Source organism: Triturus cristatus, chromosome 7 (assembly GCF_964204655.1).
Source record: "Triturus cristatus chromosome 7, aTriCri1.1, whole genome shotgun sequence".
NCBI lineage: Eukaryota > Metazoa > Chordata > Amphibia > Caudata > Salamandridae > Triturus > Triturus cristatus.
Genome location: NC_140590.1, coordinates 1,163,420,584 through 1,163,439,124, shown reverse-complemented (window position 1 = coordinate 1,163,439,124; position 18,541 = coordinate 1,163,420,584). Strand labels below are relative to the sequence as shown.

Genomic DNA, 18,541 nt, shown 5'->3' with positions numbered 1-18,541 from the left:
TAAACTGTTGATGCCAATCCCTGTCTACCAAGGTGAGTAGATAGGGATTTGCATGACAACATTTGGGTGGGTGCATGGGGATGCCCATGTACCACACATGGTATGCTCTCTTGGCACAAAAATAGTGCATTGCTCTAGTTTGTGTTGCTTTAGGGCTGCTTTCCAGCACGAAACCATTTTTCTGCTTAAAACTAAATCCCAGTTCTACAGATTGCACTGGTATTTGCCACTTTTGTGACTCCCACCCGGCTTAAAGTTAGTAAATCTGGCCCCTAAGCTTCAGGGGGCTGGAGCCAGAGTTTGTTTATTTCCAGGCCACGGAGGGAAAGAATCGATTTCGATACGTAGATTAAATGTAGATCATTGTGCGGCTTGCTCGGTGTGAGAGAAAGTTTTCAGTAGTGGCTCCTCCGCTAAGGCAGAGAAGCATCGCCTCACTGCCTCCAAGCAGCAAAAGAAAGGAAAAAATGAAATGATAATAACTAATATTATTAACATTTTATTTTGTCCTTCTGCTGTGGCAGCTTGCGTGAGGGGGCGGGCGGGGCTGAAGAGCAGGGGAGGAGTGGTACAACCCTCCTGAAATGCTCAACGACTGGTCGGCCCTTTCGGGCCACCCAAAACAGTCATGCACACTTTACAACCTGCATGGAGAACATGCCCACCCCTTCAGTCCCTGGCTGAGTGCTGTGTCACGACGTTCAGACCAATCACAATGCTGCATTGCAGCGTTGGGATTGGCTGCGGGGAGCGTGGGAGACCTTGTGCTTCCTGTATCTGACAAGCAGCCAGGAAGAAGACAAAGGAGTGATTCCCCGCTCCCCGCCCCCCGCCCCACTGCTGCTTCCAGTCAGCAGCCGCAAATGAAATTTATGTTGTGAGGAATCTACGGAAGTGGGAGCCTACAGTCTGAGAACGTCACCCACAGGAAGGCCATGTGAACGGTCTGTAGGACAAATTTAAGGTATGGGTCCTGCAACATAAATCTGTCTTAATGCAGGTGCAGAGGAGGGCAGTGCACAAGTTAGAGGCAGAAGATGAGGTGAATGGGGAAGACAGAGTTGGTTGATAGGAAGGTGCAAACAGTGCTTAATTTGTGAAAAAATAAGTGCCATGGCTCTCTTTAGGAGGCCTATGCAGCTTACACCACCAATTGCCACTGCCGGCGTTATCAGAGACAGTACCTACAAAACTACTAACCAGCATACTGCTACAAGTGTGACAACTCAGACTATTCCAGGTCCCAGAGCTATAAATGTAGCTTGGGTGGCAGGTATAAGTTGTTTTTATTATATGCTGAATTAACAAACAATTGCTGTTCTGCTCATCTTTAACTTATACAAGCAGCGCCACAATGTGGCAGCTGACATCAGTGCCGATGTTGACAATTAAGAGCATGTGCCGAGAACCGGAAACCACCGGCTCAAATTAAGCAGTGGGTGCACAAGATACACAGGAGAAAGGTGCACAGGTTACAGATATCCATGCACAGATGGGGGTACCAACCCAGAACTGCCGTCCCTCACCTGGTCACTACACCAGTACCAACATGAGACGAGGGTTAGCCCTATGAGCAGGGCAGGCCAGGGCAGGTCCCCGCTCACAGGGTCTCGCAGCAGGCTGTAGGAGTCCTCCCGGGGGTTGTAGCAGGCTGCAGGGATGGCGTGACTTAGATTCGGAGATGTGGTGATGGTGGGAGTTGCATTCATATACTTCTCGAACAGACCTTGATATCCGCCCACCTCATGGAATGCTGAGAAGAAACAAAGAGGTCAGAGTAAGAAACTTTCTTTCACGCCAACACCTCCGTAGAATATACCTCAAATTTGAATTTTTGTTTGCCTGCTAAATAGTGAAATTTCACAAAACTATATTACCCACAGTTCCAGATTTTAGAAAAATAATGTATGGTAATCAGGGCCGGCTTTGGCGCAGGTGGCACCTGATGCAACAACCTATTTTGATGCCTTTTCCCCAATGACCTTCTCCATGGATTCCCTCACTCCCACCCTTCAACAGTGCCCCTCATCTCGTCATAGCCCCTCTCTCACTCGCATTTAATTTGTTTTATAGTGCTACTCATACCAGTGTAGGGTGTCAGAGCACTTTACGTTACACAAACATACAGAGACAAAGAGTCATGTGTAAATCAGTCTCTAGGAAATGCTACATAAAACAATGAGGATTACAAGGTGTAGGAATCACATGTCATCCATACTAGTAGGCAGTATATTAAGTGTGTTTGATCTGGAGAAGCACAGACTGGATTTAAAACGTACCACAGTAGACAGGGTTGGCTTCACTAATGAGAATGTATTTCTACCCATACTAACCATTTTCAGCAGCATTAGGACAATGAAAGACCGGTAGAAGGGGGGGGGGGATGGGCAAGGGTCCAACCCTATGCTTTGCAATTTGCATGCAGCTCTTCGATGACAGTTCATAGCTCACTGTGCTACATTAGAGTTAATTGTAACATATGAACTGCAAGTAACAAGAGAATCTCTGTGACAAAAGCATTAACCCACGGGGCTATCCAAAATAAATTACCATTCTGAGATCTACTTGGTGCCCATTCTTGGCAGCAGACATATTAACCTTCTGTATTACAGATATGAGTGGGAGGCCTTAAAGCCATAAGTTGTTTCTAAATACAGTGACCCCCCCCCCCGTGTTTAACGTCAGATGCGGCTGCACCGTAGCACCGCCCTAGAGCCGGCCCTGATGGTACGGTACATGTCTGTGAAAGAAAGTATCGTTTACGGACACTTACCTTACTTTACATTTCTAAAATCCTGAACTGGAAAAGTACTTTAGAATCAGAAACCTTTTCTCATTTTTTTTACATTTGTATTGCTTTCACAAAATGGTGGTGACTGTGAACTGCTTGTGCACAGTTTAATAATTGTGGTTGTGTCAATGCTCATATTGTGTAAATGTTATCAACTAATTATGAGTGTGATATAAATAATTTGCAGCTACAATATGCTCAAGTTTCCTGTTGAAGCAAATAAAAGTTTTTTTTATCATGAGATGACTTATCTTGGTCATTATTGAGCAATATCAACAATGACCATCACGCCAGGGATATATTCTTGTATTTTATGGTATATCATTGGTCTAATCTCACGTAGTTTTAAGGACCCAACCCCCTTTCTTGATTTGTTGTGGTTGCCAACTTACGACACCGTACTCTGACAGTCGGAAGTTGCTGCCTTTCTGTATGGCAGTGTTCCCCGTCACTCTTACATCATACATGCCGTTGTGCACTCTGCTTTCTGTGAAGCCAGAGATAGTCGAGCTTAAGTGTGTAGTTTTGTTTTGACGAGGCCAGTTTGGTGGCTCTTTTGCTCCAAGAAGTCATGGGGCGTTTGTGGTATCGGACAAGTAGACTGCCATATGAAGGAGTCACACCACGCATGCATGGGCGCCTCCCACTCTAACAACTATGGGAAGCTCAGTTCTATCTCAGTCTGAGCAAGCATTATCCCACCAGGGGACTCAGTAGTGAAAGGATAAGGCGTGAGGGGTCCTGAGTGTGGGGGAGGAGTAGACTTACAGAAGCCCATAAGGATGAAGGCTCCAGCGATGATGACAAAGGTTTGAACTGTGTCTGTGTACATCAGGGCAGCCAGACCACCTGCGGAGACAAAGAGGATGTTTACCACAGCCCGACACATCACCGCACCTCACTGTACCACTCACAAACACACAATCATGCTGCTCCATCATAAACCCAAACAAGTGGGCTATGTTCTTGCATCCCAAAGCCCAGTCCATTCTACCACGATCATAACAAATCTTTTGTGTCTCTCTAATTTAAAGTGAGGTCACAATTATATCACCCGAGCAAAAAGAGAGTGTGTGCGCGTGCTTGTGTGTGCTTATGCATGTGTGTGCATGCATGTGTGTGTGTGTATGTGTATATCCCTCTAAAACTCAAAATGAAACAAACAGAAGGCGCCGTAGAGTTCCCCAGAACTCCAATTCCAACAATCATTTTGAGACAGTCACTTGGAATTTTTTAAGTTTAGTTGACATTTAGGTTTTCTAGTTTAGCTCGTAAAGCACTACATGGCCACACCAGTGGCAGCAATGTGCTACACAAATGACTACAACATAACATACCCGAGCCACTGCCTTGCCAGAACAGCCTTCTGTATCAGTTGTCCCTATTGCCTGCAGTAGGGCCTACCAGATGACAGATGTCAATCATGTGGGCCTGTTGTTGACATGCTCATGGGTGGACCAGAAGGGTAAGAAGTTGTCATTGGTGTAGTGGTGTTGGTTGTTGGAGTTTCAGGCAGTACCTGAATTTGTGTCTGTCCTATATTGGAATGAGCTTTAGTATCTGTTGGTTCACCTTCTGATTGGGTGTTCTTTAAGATGGATGAACACTGAGCTACTTCATCCTTTCTCTCTCGCCAAGGTTACCTTGGTACCCTTACTGGCCAACACCTCCATTGAATATACTTCAAGTTAGAATTTTCGATTGGTAGCTAAGTATTGACACTTCACCAAACTATTGTTGCCCACATGTTGATCAGTAGATCCAGTTCTACCTTTGACATTTCTTGTTTTCTGTTCTCTCTGATTTCCACTGGTGAGTCGCAGGTAGGGTATAGAGTGAAATTATTGGTCTTAAAGGGATGACAGAACAAGGGAGTAGTTGTTGCATAACGGGTCCTATTCACAAAGGTGAATTTACACATGTAGGATTACTCATTTAAATGTAATCTTGCACATAGGTGTAAATCTACTCTTTTTTGCTGTCCACCATTTCAAAGTGTAGATGTGTATGTTTGCACCCTCTGAAAACGAGGGGGTGGAGACATATCAGAATGAGTTTATGAGTGTATAGTTACTATTAGTAACTTTTCACTCATAGGTGGTGATTGCCACTACCGGGGTGATCCTTCCCCTGTGGTAAAGCATAGGAAAATAATAAACGTTATTATTAATTAAAAAAATTTAATATTGTAATGTAAAACAGAAATTAAATTGAATTAAGCTTCATTGACCTAGTACTAATGAAATTAAGTATTACAGCACATCAACTCAATAAATTAAATGTTCAATTAATAGTTGAACTATAATAATTTAATTTATAAATATTATTTGGTAATCACAGCTAAAAAAAACTCACTCCTCCTAGGATTTTAATATTCAGTAAATGTAAGTAAAAGTTATGTTTTTAATAATTTAAAATAACTTTACATTTTTATTAGCGGTTAAAAAGTGCATTTTTTTAAATACGTAAATGTGTTTTATCATAATTATTTAAATGTAAATGCAATATGTTAAATGGAGGAATTCCATAGTGGCATGCGTGGAGTCCTCAAGGGCTACACTGTAAGCTCTTTTCGAGAGACTGCAGAAGTTGGCACAGGATTTCTGCCAAGGTTGGCTGGCCCTTTTTCTTAGAATGGATGAGTGGGTCTTCCACATTGTTTTGTGCCCTATGCTACACTGGAGTTCAAGTTTTCAACCATTTAATCAATGCTGGGAAACCACACCTTCTCTCTGATCTGGGCTTTGACTTTTACACTACACTGAAGCTACCAGTGGGCCAGATTTCCCAGGAGGACCAGCCTTGTACCTAACTGAGGAAGTCAATTTCCAGTGACGCAATTTCTGATTGGTTGCTGGACATGACTGCGAGGACACTGATTGCTCTGGTCTAGTTTTGAACCTCTTATTTTTACATCACCTTGCTCAGTGAGACATGCCTGCTAGTTGCAGGGTTTCTTACAAAGCTTGCTGACCATTCTCAAACAAGAGAGATGTAAAAGGAAGTCCAGTAGCCGTAATGTAGATTAAAGAGGAAGAAGGTTTATTAAGGTTACAGGTAAGCCCCACCAGGAGCAGTATCCTTGCTGCCCAGCCCATATCTTCAACTGACACTCAATCCAACAAAAACACTCTCAGCATTCTACATGTGCTCACACACTGCCTGAGCAGCAGGGACTTGGAACGCTGGAGAGGATGCATTTTAACAACAAGAGCCTTAGGTAGAGCACGGCTCATCAGTAAAGAACTATGCATTTCAGTATTCTTATCTGCCGTCAGCTAGTTAGGAAGTATATTCATTCGAATTCAGGGTAGTACACCACCTGCGTGTCCAGGCCTTGCCGACGTAGCTTACTTTCTCTATGTGGGTTGGTAGTCAGGAGCTGACCTTTTGAATATGGGGAGGATGGGCTTCTGGTCCGCCTTGACAATGGATTAATGCCCGTGAAGGTAGAGATAAAAAATGACGATGGGCTGAGTGGCCTGAAATTCCTGGAGATTTCTAGACTCCAATTAAAATTTTAAAAATTCAATATTCAAAAGAACAATGAAAAGAATACAATAATAGTCCAAAACAATTATGGAATTTCTATTTAATTTTTTATGTTTGGAATATATTACATTCTACAGAAACTTGAAACTGAAAAAGATTTACCACGATTATTGTTTTTTTATACAACCCATATGGGATTTATGGGCATAGTATGCGGCTACGCTGTACATGTTGGTACACAGTGTGGAGCATGGTTTTGAATAAGCAACCATGACTAGGTGGCAACACCCCGGAGCACGCCTCTCATCATGTTACCTACAGACACCGAGAATCCAGGGTCCAACTAGCTTGTCACAGACATACTCCCACACCTACAGTATTCCAGTTATATGAGGTGAAAAGGCAACAGAGGCTCTTGATCTGATACCTGTCACGGTGTATATTGTTGTAATTCCCAGCAAAGCGATGACAGACACATAGATGTCCCAACCCAGAGCCTCCCGGATAAAAATTGCACCAGAGAACATGTCGACCTGGAAAAGAAACCAGAGAGGAGGAAGTGGCTTCATAATGACTCTAGCAGCATGAAGTAAAACAAGAGCAAGCACGGCTTAAGCTCACAGGCGCAGCTACAACCCCCCCCCCCCGAACTATGATATCCACAAGCACTCTTGCTCTATCTGCCATCACTCATACATTATGCTCCAATCCTTCTAAACTATCCTCAGTGATCTTACTCCAACCTCTATTACACATACACCATCATCCCCTGAGCTCCAGCACCACCCCCCAGTATTCCTATGCCTTCCTCCAGTTATCTTACTCCATCACCAAGAATGTCTTGACCATTAACTCCCACCCTTACACCACTCCTCACTACTTGCAAAATGTCTTCTGTGCTATTAATCCATCTTCCACACATATTCACCAACCTTTCAGCTCCTGAGCCATGCCCTAGTATTCTTACACCATCCAGTAGTTTTCTTTCACCACCCCCACCGTTTCGTAACCAGTTGTCAACCCCTCTACAGTACTCTCCACCGCTCTTACACCGCTCTCTGGCAGTCCTACACACTATCATAAGTCCAAATGCTCTTATATCATCTCCTCTCAGGAGGGCCCACATTAGTGTTCCACCTCATACCGTGGAATTCCCTCCAGTCCTCAGTGATCTTACACCAGTCCCACTGCTCACACCCTTCCTAGTTCTTTCACACAGCTCGCGTGGCAGTTTGGTGTTTGCACAGTAGGTAGGGAGGAGTTGACGTACCGAGATCTTGGTGAAGATATACAAGAAAAGAGAAAGGACAGTCAGATACAGGCGGATCCGCCTGCCCCCGAACCGTTTCTTGAGGTACTGAGGCATGGTGATGACCTGCAGAGAAGAGACAAACAGAACTGGTGTACAAAGGCCTGTCACCCATGTGTACTGTGAAGACAAGCCCTGCTTCTCTGCTGAGAACTCTCAGTCCTATGTGAATGAACCATGTGCAGTTAACCCAGAATGCATGTTTCTTTTATTTATTGTCTTTTTCAATCAGTCATATCCTTTAATTCAAACAGTGTAGCTAAGGAGAGAGACAGAGAGAAAGAAAAAGAGAGAGAGCTATTGAGTGAGATTGCTTATCGTATAGATCACCTCTGTTGCCTCCCGACAGTACGAATCCTACAAGGTGCCCAGACTTCTGAAGTTCAACAGCACCCTACAAATGAAAGACGTGTGCTATACAAATGCTGCTATCCTTATTTACTGGATAAAGTACCCTCTGCCGTACATGATGAGGATATTGCAAGTCACCAGAGAGTTCCATGACCACAGAGAGGAACAAGGCCAGGGGCTTGGTTCCTTTATGGGTTGAGGAACTCCGAGGTGACTTGCAATATCCTTATAGTACATGGGATTCTGCAATGGCTGTATATAACCCATCTCTAATTTCTTTATAATAGCTGACTTGTCATGCACCCACTCGCTTATTATAAAGAAACGACGTTGCCGCTCAACTGTAATAAGTTATTACAGTTGAGTTTTGACTCACAATGCCGGCTGCCAGAGCCAGCAGCTGAAGAGAAAGGCAGGTCGTGGAGTATATCGAAAGCAGCTGTTTAAAGAAGGCAAACTTAATTTTGATCTGTTTTTCCAGCTGTACAGTGACAAGCAGAAAAGAGATACTTACGACAACATGTTTATTTTTTGCATTCCTTAGGTAATTATAGAAAAGTTAGACTCTTTCTGCATGTTTCTACACATTCCGAGCTACTGTGCCTTTTTAAAAACAATTTTTAAAAACTGACTTGTATTAAACTGATTTTAATATCTTTTTGTAACAAGTAACTAACTCCTTTTGGATGTGTCTCATGGTCTTTCTCTCATATGAAAGAGCTACAACTAAAGGTATTATTAGGAATAAGGTACACCCTACTGTACATGATCATATTGCACATCACCTCGGAGTTCCATTACCTTATAAAGGATCTTGGCCTTTGGCATCGTTCCTCTATATGGTTATGGAACTCCTAGGTGAATTACAATAGCCTTATAGTATATGGCAGGAGATACTTTATCCCACATGTGATGCACAGCAGAGGATACTTTATTCCTCATAATACATGGTCATGCCATCAACGCTCCCACAAGCTGCCTAAATCCTTGGTGTCTTGCTCTATCATGTTCATTGCAGACAAAAAAAATTAAAGCAGAACATGTACTGTGAAATTAAACACGCTAAAAAGGAGGTAGTTATTTTTTAAATTTGTTTGCAAAAAAAGATATTAGAATCAGTTTAATGTAAATCAGATAAAAAAAGGTATGGCTCAGGCTATGTAGATTAAAGACATGGAGAAAGTCTATCTTTCCTGTAATTACTTATAGCGTGGGAAAACAATAAACATGTTGCCATTAACATCTCCTTTCTGCTGATCATCGTTTCTTTTTAGAAAAAGATAGAAGGAGGAAAAGCAATTTCCAGTTTTTCTTGTTTAATCTGCCACTGTAATGATGGTCTGTGACCCGCCTTTTACCTGGGCGTAGGCATTTTGAAGCCAGAACTCAAGGTGATAACTTGTTACAGTTGAGCAGCAACATCACTTCTTTATTACAGGCGTCTAGATGCGCAATAAAGTAAATTATAGACAGCATTTTATAAAGGGATTACAGGCTCTCTTGTATTATATAACATACATGTACTCCATGTTTTCTGCAATGAAGGTATCAGCCAAGGACGGTGGCTGACGGTGACACCTTTGAGCCACTAGGGGGCATTATGTGACTTTAGTGTGACGATGCTTTCTTCAACTCCCTGAAACAATTCTTGGATACAGTAATGCGCTCAGCATCTACCACTGGAGGGCGCTGGAGCACATAACTAGAGTGACCAGACGTCCCGGATTTCCCCGGACAGTCCCGGTTTTCAGAGGACTGTCCCCGGTGTCCCTCCCGACGCTTTCCTTAAATGTAAATACATGTCCCGGTTTTTGGGACGAAGGTCAAGTCATCCTGCAAAAGAGGATTAAAAGGCATGCTTTCTTTAAATAATGTATCTGTTTCCGGCAGTGCAGGTGCACGTCTGACGCTGCAGAGGGGAGACAGAGAGTAGAGGAGAGCAGGGGTACTCAGGGCAGAGAGTAGAGGAGAGCAGGGGGGTACCCAGGGTAGAGAGTAGAAGTCTTCCCATAGCTAACGGGTGGAAGGTGTTTACATTTTATAGTTAAAATTAGGACAGGCCAGACACAGGCTTTAGTCCTACTTTTTTGTCTAGCTTGTCCCGATTTTTGCTTCTCAAAATGTGGTCACCCTGCGGAATGTTTGCATCGAGCGTTTGAAGTGTTTGTGTGGTGCTGCGCCATGAGACACAACGTCTGGTTAATCATGCACGGTGACACGGTGTGAGGTCACCAAAATAATAAAAAGAAGCTGATCACGTTCGTGTGCATGTTCAAACAGTAGCCACCCTGTGTCATGTCCCTCCATTGCACCAAGTACTGGGACCCCAGTCTGTAGCCGCCCCTCCCCCCAGCAGTGACTTGCAGGTGGACTCTTCCAGCTCTGCACGCGGTGCCTGATGGCCGTGGGAGTGGATGAGAGAGTCAGCTTGGGCCTAGTAGAACCTATACTTTGTAGTTAGGGTACAGCAAGAGGTTCCCCAGTAATGCGTGGTTACTCCTAGGGACAGTATCTTCAGAAGCGGGAGGTCATTGAATTATCTGTCCTACCTTCTGCGTAAATAAATGTCTTCCTTGGTTAGGAACAACCTGCCATTTGCCCCTGTTCAATAAGGAACATGCGCCTGGCCTCCATGCACACATAAAGGGACCTTTTAGTTATACTCTCTTCACTCCCCATACTGTAGAGCCACCAGAGTGGATGAAAGCCTCCTGTAGGGACAGCTGTGTGGAAAGAGGAGAACTGCACTCCTCAGTTGTGAATTCACATTTCTGGCCAATGACCGCCATTAGTCTAATATATCCAAGACTTACCCCAGCAGTCAGGTAAACTGGGACGAAGATCCAGCCAAGGAGCAGAACTACAAACAGTGCCTGTTGGAGGGAGGGAGTTAAAGGGATTATTAGTAATCTATAGAGTCAGGCATGAGCAGGAAAAGAGAAAAATGGAAGAAGCAAAACAAGTAATTAACAAGGGGTACAAGGAATTAAGAAGAGGAACGAAGGACTAACACAAGAGTCAAAGAATACTTGAGCGACAATATCAAGTAATGACAAAGGAGAGGTTGATGCTAGAGACTAAGGTCATAAACAGAAGTAATGGAGTGAGTTGGGGAGATAATGAGTTGACTGGAGAAGAGGCCATGAGAATACTTCCATACATTCCACTCAAATCCCGCAACAGCCAATCCACTCGCAGCACCGGTTCCTGCCAGGCCAACAAAATGGCCGCTGCCGATGTTACTGGCAAAGAGCGAGGCACCAACCTGTGAAACGAGAAAGAGTTGTTAATTTCATTACGTGGTGAGTCAAAGGATGCACATCCCTGTGTCTGAGACTAAGGGAGGCCTCAAAGCATACATATAATGCAAGCCCATTGTAGAACAGAGAGGCCATATCCTATCGTTTTGGAGGGCAAAGGACATACCATATCTGGGGCATATGGCAGCACTCTTCCAGTGCTGTTGCTGTGAGGCCTAGAGGCACCACCTCCAATTTAGAATAAGGGTTCTCTGAGGTGTGAGCAGAAGAGAATCACTGGAACTGTGTAGCAGAAAAGTCTGAGCTGAGATGGATATTGACTTCCCACTCACACTAGGGAAGGCAGGGTGAAAAGGATGGAGACAATCATGCATGGATGGACTTACTTCTAACTTAAAACCTTAGCACTGGACTGGACCATACATTCTTGTGTGTGTTGGTTGAGTTAAGAGGTCTTGGGCGAGATGTACAAAAAAGTCAGGTTACAATTTCCTAACTGCAAATTTTTGCGATTCGCAATTGGTAAATAGCAAACAACTATGTACAACAGTGTCTCAGACACTGTTTGCGATTCCCAGTGGGTTGCAATCGGACCTGCCTCATCAATATTCATGAGGCAGGTCACAATTTGTGACCCATTGGGAATGGCTAAAATCACAGAGATAGTGGGCTACTGGAGTCACCATGTCTCTGATTGCTTCTTAAATAAAGCAATATTTATTTGTTGTAATACAGCCTGTTTTCCTTAACCCCTTCCATGCTCATGACGGAACGATTCCGTCATGAGCATCGGTTGAGCTGTGCTCATGACGGAACCGTTCCGTCATGGCCCCGCCCGCGCTCGAACCCTTCAGCACCGCGGGGGAATCCGCGCAGCGCTGAAGGGGTTAAAGAAAATTGGGCTGCAACACAAAAATAAAAATGAAAAGTTTTCTTTTCATTTTGTAAGAATAGGCAGTGATCCGCGAGACGACTGCCTACTCCTAAAAAATGCTTTCACCCAAATACACAAAGGAGAAGGGATCCCATGGGGACCCCTTCCCACTTGCAAATGGGTTACCGCCTCCTCTACGGGGTCAGTAAATTATAAATGTTTTGCAACTGCATTCCGGTCGCGAAACATTCCTAAATACCACTGCTATTTGCTATTAGGAAGGGACGCCCTAAACACGCCCCTTCCTAACAGCGGATCACAAAAGCAAAATGCGATTTGGTAACAAGTTACTGAGTCGCATTTTGCCTTTTATACATGGCAAAATGCATTTTACCGGTCGCAACGGCCGTTTGCAACTGGCCCAATTGGCCATTTGCAACCCGTAAAATGTTTCGTACATCTGGCCCCATGCCCACTCACTCTTCCTGCCTGAGAAGCTTTTGTCTGCTTGCCCTTGCTGCACTGAGAGCCAACTGCAGACATGGTGTGCCCCGGCCCAGTTTGCAGAGCCACAGTAGGACAGACCCCAGGTCATCAGAGTAAAACGACTGCAAGCACCATGTTTGGGGCCCAGTAGGCCTAGTGTGCCCTGTTGCCCACTACATGGGGTTTGGCAAGAGGGATTGAAATTGGAACACCTTAATGACCCAGTAACAGGCACTGTGAGAAACTTGGCACTGCCCTCCGCCTCAACTCCACAGCTCTCAATTGTGTCTTTTACCGAACACCCTCAACTCACCCAGATACATACAGATGACTCAGTTCACTGTATGCCCTACACAAGACTCAGATGTTGCAAGAGAAAAACTACGAAAACGCAACACCTGGAGAAAGAAAATACACTTAGGCAAGATGAAGTAAAATGTTTGAAATGTAAAGACAGCCTTGCTGACATTGAATTCTTAAAGGGTTTTTACAGTCATGGTTGAGAAGTTTTTATTTCTATTTTTTATTTTTATATAGCGCTGGCTAGAGCCGAAGATATCAGAGCGCTTTACAACAGTAAATGTTCATATCAAAGATAACAAGTTAATACAGAGCATCTGAGTCACAGCGCTTTTGTAGAGTTAAGGACGTGCATATAGGGCTCGTTACGACTCGTTTTAAAGTAAATTTTTATTTTCTGCTGGGTCTGAGCACTAACAAGATCCATAGCACTCAATGCCCTGACTGCAGCTGCAAGGGTTACAGCAACTGCTTCTGACAGTCTGTGTTTTTTCCTTGTATGTGAGACCCCTTCCAGGGCCTGAAGCACAGGCCAAGGATAATAGACCCCCCACCCCCCCCATTGTCACTGCCCAGTCTCATGCGCATGAAAAAGTCACTTCTAGGTATTACGCAGGTGAGTCAATGAGGTAGAAATTGCAGACTGCGGGTACACATGAAGCATTAAAAATAACACAAATAGACTCCCTTCCATCCTTCTGGGGTGAAAGAGATGAAGGCAAGCATCTCCTCCAGTGAGGGGGGAGAGGCACAGGGTAAGAAGGACACTCTATGACTAGTTGGTGGTTGTCTGGTACAGGGCTTCATTGCACCGCATTTGAAGGGCATTCAAATACTGTATACATCAGTTATGATAATGGTAATTTTTATAGAACCTATGCCTTCTTAGCAAGGGTGCTTTAGCACTTGATAATAATTGCTTGATTCAAACCCCCATTTCACCACCTCGCCCAGCTATGTCAGATACTTACTGGCCCCCACACCATGTTTCTCCCGGCCAAGAAGTATCCGCCGACGGTTCCACGATTGGTGCGCCGCATAGACTGAAAAACATAACAGTCATCTTAGTGCTTTGGAAGCCAAAAGGCATTGTCAGATCTGGCACGGAAGCAGCATAGGGGCGAGAGGACCAGTGGTGGCTGGTGGATTTTCAAAGTGGTAAGGCCGATTTTTTTTTTACCCATGCAAAAAGTGCAAAAGGAGGGCAGGGGGGGTTCTCCCATAGCAAGAACATTTTGAAAAAAAAATGGATTCAAATGGGGAATTTTGCATCACATATTCACTGCAAATTGTTGAAAAAAGGGGACCCAAATATAGCATTTTAAAGCACAAGTGTGAAGAAATCATTAGAAACTAGTCAAGAATTTGCCAAATCCAGCCTGCATTTGCTGTTGATTGCCCATCCATCTCCCGCCTGTTGCTGCTTGCCCCACTAAACTCCATAGCACAGATCCCCTCCTCCTCTGACTCTGCATTTCACTTTTATTGTGTGCAGTTTTATATAGCACCAACACCACCCAAAGGTATTGGAGGACTTTGCATTAGCACCAGTTCCTTTACACAATGACTCATACATTTTTGTACGCATGGGGAGATTAAGTGATTTGCCCAGAATCAAGGATGTTAAGATGACATAGAAAGTCAAACCCGGTTTCCCAGCTTCATAGTCGGCAGCTGTGGCCCTTACACCACGTCCTCTCCCAAAAGGACGCCACATTGTCTCACTAGCCTCGGCCTTAGCCTCAGTTCCACATTTTGTGATTACAGCCAAATCACTTAATCTCTCAGTGACAGCCCACATTTGCTGTTAGTTGCGCGTCCACCTCCCGCCCATCGTTGCTTGCCCCGCTAAACTCCGTTGCACAGATTCCCTCCACCCCCGACTCTACTTTTCGCATTTTTTATGTGCAGTTTTTTATAGCGCCAACACCACCGGAAAATATTGGAGTGCTTTACATTAGCACCAGTTCCTTTACACAAGGACACATTAATTATTGTAGGCACAGGGAGCTTAAGTGATTTGCCCAGAATCAAGGATGTTGAGTCGACTCCGAAAGTCAATCCTGGGTTTCCCAGTTCCATAGTCGGCAGCTGTGGCCGTTATGCCACATCCTGTCCCAAGAGAACGACATACCATCTACCTAGCCTTGGCCTCAGTTCCACATTTTGTGATTACGGCAAATCACTTAATCTCCTTGTGGCAGCCTACATTTGCTGTTGGTTACTTGACCACCTCCTACCTGTCGCTGCTTGCCCCTTTGAACTCCGTTGCACAGATCCCCTCCTCCCCAACTCTGCTTTTAATTGTTTTGGGGTGTATTGTTATATAGTGTCAACACCACCCGAAGGTAGCAGAGCAATTTACATTAGCACCAGTTATTTATTTTGTGCAGTTTTATATAGCACCAACATCACCCGAAGGAATTGGAGCTCTTTATATTAACACCAGTTACTCAACACAAGGACACATTTATTTTTGTAGGCACAGTGAAATTAAGATATTTGCCCAGAATCAAGGATGTGAAGCCAACGCCAAAACTTGAACCCTGTTTACCAGCTCCATAGTCAGCAGCTCAGGCCCTTTCGCCACACCCTCTCCCTAAAAGATGCCATATCATCTCCCTAGCCTCAGCCTCATTTCCGCATTTGTGATTACAGATAAATTACTTAATCTCCTAGTTTCTAAACACAACAAGTATTGGCATAGCCAGTAGGTGAAGGAGCCCGAGGCCAAGCCAGCATGCTAGGTTTTAAGATAACAGGTGCTAGGTGCCATGTGTGCGGCTACTGTAGGACTGAGAATGGGAGGGCTTCACACGAGGGAAGGCAGGGTGAACTGCAGCTGGCCAAAACAAAACTTCATACAAAACTCAATCACCTACGTACCTATTCTCCCCGGGCCTGGTGACTGGACTGCACTGGCACAAACGATTAAACCCACACTGTAGAAGAACCTAGAAGGAAGCTGCTGGCCTCCTCCCACCTTTCAGAACAAAATCAACAGGAGTTGCTGGGTCTCAGTGGAAGAAGCCGAGGCCACTGACACACCAAACCCTACATTGTCCTAGATGGCCAGCCCAAATCAGCAGGAAGGTCCTGTCAGGGTTCCATTCTCCCTCCAACTGTCCCTCTCTCCAAGCTTTCACTCAACATCCCAGAACAACAGTCTATTACAACATTCTCTGGCAGCATTCCAGATATCCCCTTAGACACACAGGGAATGGGAGCACACAGTATAATACACGCCTCCCTTTCTTACAAACAACCAAACAATAAACAGCCATTCCCTTACCTATAATGTACAGGGACAATCTACATAACTACTCAAAGTCCAGCACGTCAAGCTTACAAATTGATTCGACAATAACCTAATATCCATGCAGACTCACAAAGACAAGAATGACTGTCACAGAAACTCTGCAAATGGTCAAAACATGAGGCTGTCCACATCTCATGTCAAACAAGTAAAACGAGACTACAACTAGGTTGTGACTACCATTGTATGATTGGCAGGGCCGGCTTTAGCACTGCTGGCGCCCAGTGCGAAAGTTAGTGCGCGCCCCCCCAATGACCACCTCCACCACGGATTCTCTCACTAGCGCCCTTTAACAGTGACCATGTCTCCATAACCACTCTCACTCAGATGCATTGAATTAGTTATATAGCGCCACTCATACCAGTAAAGGATGTCAGAGCGCTTTGCATCACACACACATTACACAGAGTCAATCAAACATACGTGTGTAAATCAGCTTATAGGAAATATTACATAAGCCAAAGGACTAGAAGTGTAGGAGTCACATGTCATCCATACTGGTAGGCCGTATAGTTTAGGAGTGCTTGGTGTGAAGAAGCACAAACTCAGAGTCGAAAAAGAAACAGCATAGGTTGGAGTTTTCATTAATAATAAGAATCCATTTCTACCCAAATTATCCCTTTTTGCAACATTAATCTATGTTCTAATGTATACTTTGCAGTGTGTATGCAGCTCAATGATGAAAGTTAATACCTCATTGTTCTATATTAGGACTTTAAGTTATAAATTGCAAGTAACAAAAGGATGTCTTTTAAAAGCAGCAACCTGCTGATCTATTTACATTATATACACTCTGTAATCTACTTGGTACACGTTCTTTGCAGCAGGCATATTAACCCTCTGCACTAACTTCACATAAGACAAAACATCAACTATAAAAAACTCCAATTTCTCTCCAGGTAGAACATTAATTACAGGAGTTAACTTGACATTTTTGTGACGCCTGGTAATTGCAGGAGGAACAGAACGCGGCAGAAGGTGCTTTAAAAACATAATAAACTTGCAAACACGGCGCCCCCAGGAAGCCAGCACCCAGTGCGGTGGCACCGGTCGCACCGCCCTAGAGCCGGCCCTTGATTGATGGTCGAAGACATGCAAGTCGTGGAACCTCCTAAGACGTGAGTCCCTACCACCACACCTCTACACACTCATAATGACACCATACAACATTTATGCATGCAAGACATGTAGTTAAGGATACCCCATTACGTTAGCTAAGGCACTGAACCCACCGGCTTCCTTCGACAAAGGGTTTCCCTATCATCCCTAAATATAAACATTCAAGCCACAAAACAAAGCAAAATGGAAAGTTTAACCACAAATCATCTCAATTCAAAATTCCTTTGAGCAAACCTGTCATCAAAAATACACTCAAACACAATGTCTCCAAACATCCAAATCACTTTGCTAAACTACACAGCACTACAAACTCTCACACCTTCTCCATCTCCCACAAGCAACACACATCCCCACACGGAACACATACTCTACCACACACTCACACACACAAGTGATATCAAGCATTCCAAGACATACCACACTCATTCACAGTAGTGTTCAAACCAACATAAACAGATGTCAGGCAGAAGAAAACACAAAATCTGCATGCACCCTGTGCCACACCTTCTGGAAACTGCACCAGAAAAAATAAGGACGCTTTCCAAACAGAATGATGACACCCTCCAGTAGAAGCACACTGAACAATTATTGACATAACAATTAAGCACTAGGGCAGTCCATCACTACAAACAATGGCACCAGGCCATGTCAGCAGGTAAAAAAATACTCACCTACAACACACTAGAGCTACATCAAACATCAACTCTTCCTATTTGTACAGAATGACGGCTGGCTCCAGAGCACACTCAGGTGAAACTTGCGGCACAACACCAAAGGGTACTACACTTTCCCACATTTTCACTCCTTGAGTATGTTGCAACATCTTGCAACATGGTATTTTCCTCTCCCATTAAACACCCATGGGGTGCTACTCCAAACAACTTCATTCAACTGTGTACTACCCTTGCCAACCTAGAACACCAAGGAGTGCTTCCCCACACATGCTCTAGCAACAGGGTACTATTGTTTCCTCAGTTCACAAACACTTATACAAGTGCACTACACACACATCTGTCCAGTACTACTCTTTCCCTCAACTGCAACACTTGGACATGCACAACTGACATCTCTCTACACAATGACACACAGATGGGTACTGCACCATTGTCCCCCAACTTCACAGACTGCAGATAACAAAACATATGCAGTCCAAAGTATATGCTTACACTGCAGTCCCACAACAGGGGAATAATTTAAACTTCCCATACTGTATTACAGTACTAAGCATTCGGCACACCACAAC

The 18,541-nt window shown here is 44.2% G+C and overlaps 1 protein-coding gene across 1 annotated transcript in view; it reads right to left on the bottom strand.

Annotated features, from left to right (window-relative positions):
* The window catches only part of SLC5A2 (solute carrier family 5 member 2), a 123,209-nt gene that overhangs the window by 67,374 nt on the left and 37,294 nt on the right, over window positions 1-18,541 (bottom strand). Inside the window, exons 2-8 of the mRNA XM_085615062.1 lie at window positions 13,835-13,906; window positions 11,104-11,208; window positions 10,757-10,816; window positions 7,554-7,658; window positions 6,711-6,816; window positions 3,560-3,640; window positions 1,527-1,753 (exon numbers count right to left, since the gene is read on the bottom strand). Of these exons, the coding sequence (XP_085471188.1) occupies window positions 1,527-1,753; window positions 3,560-3,640; window positions 6,711-6,816; window positions 7,554-7,658; window positions 10,757-10,816; window positions 11,104-11,208; window positions 13,835-13,906 (756 nt within the window). The remainder of the gene's footprint in view (window positions 1-1,526; window positions 1,754-3,559; window positions 3,641-6,710; window positions 6,817-7,553; window positions 7,659-10,756; window positions 10,817-11,103; window positions 11,209-13,834; window positions 13,907-18,541) is intronic.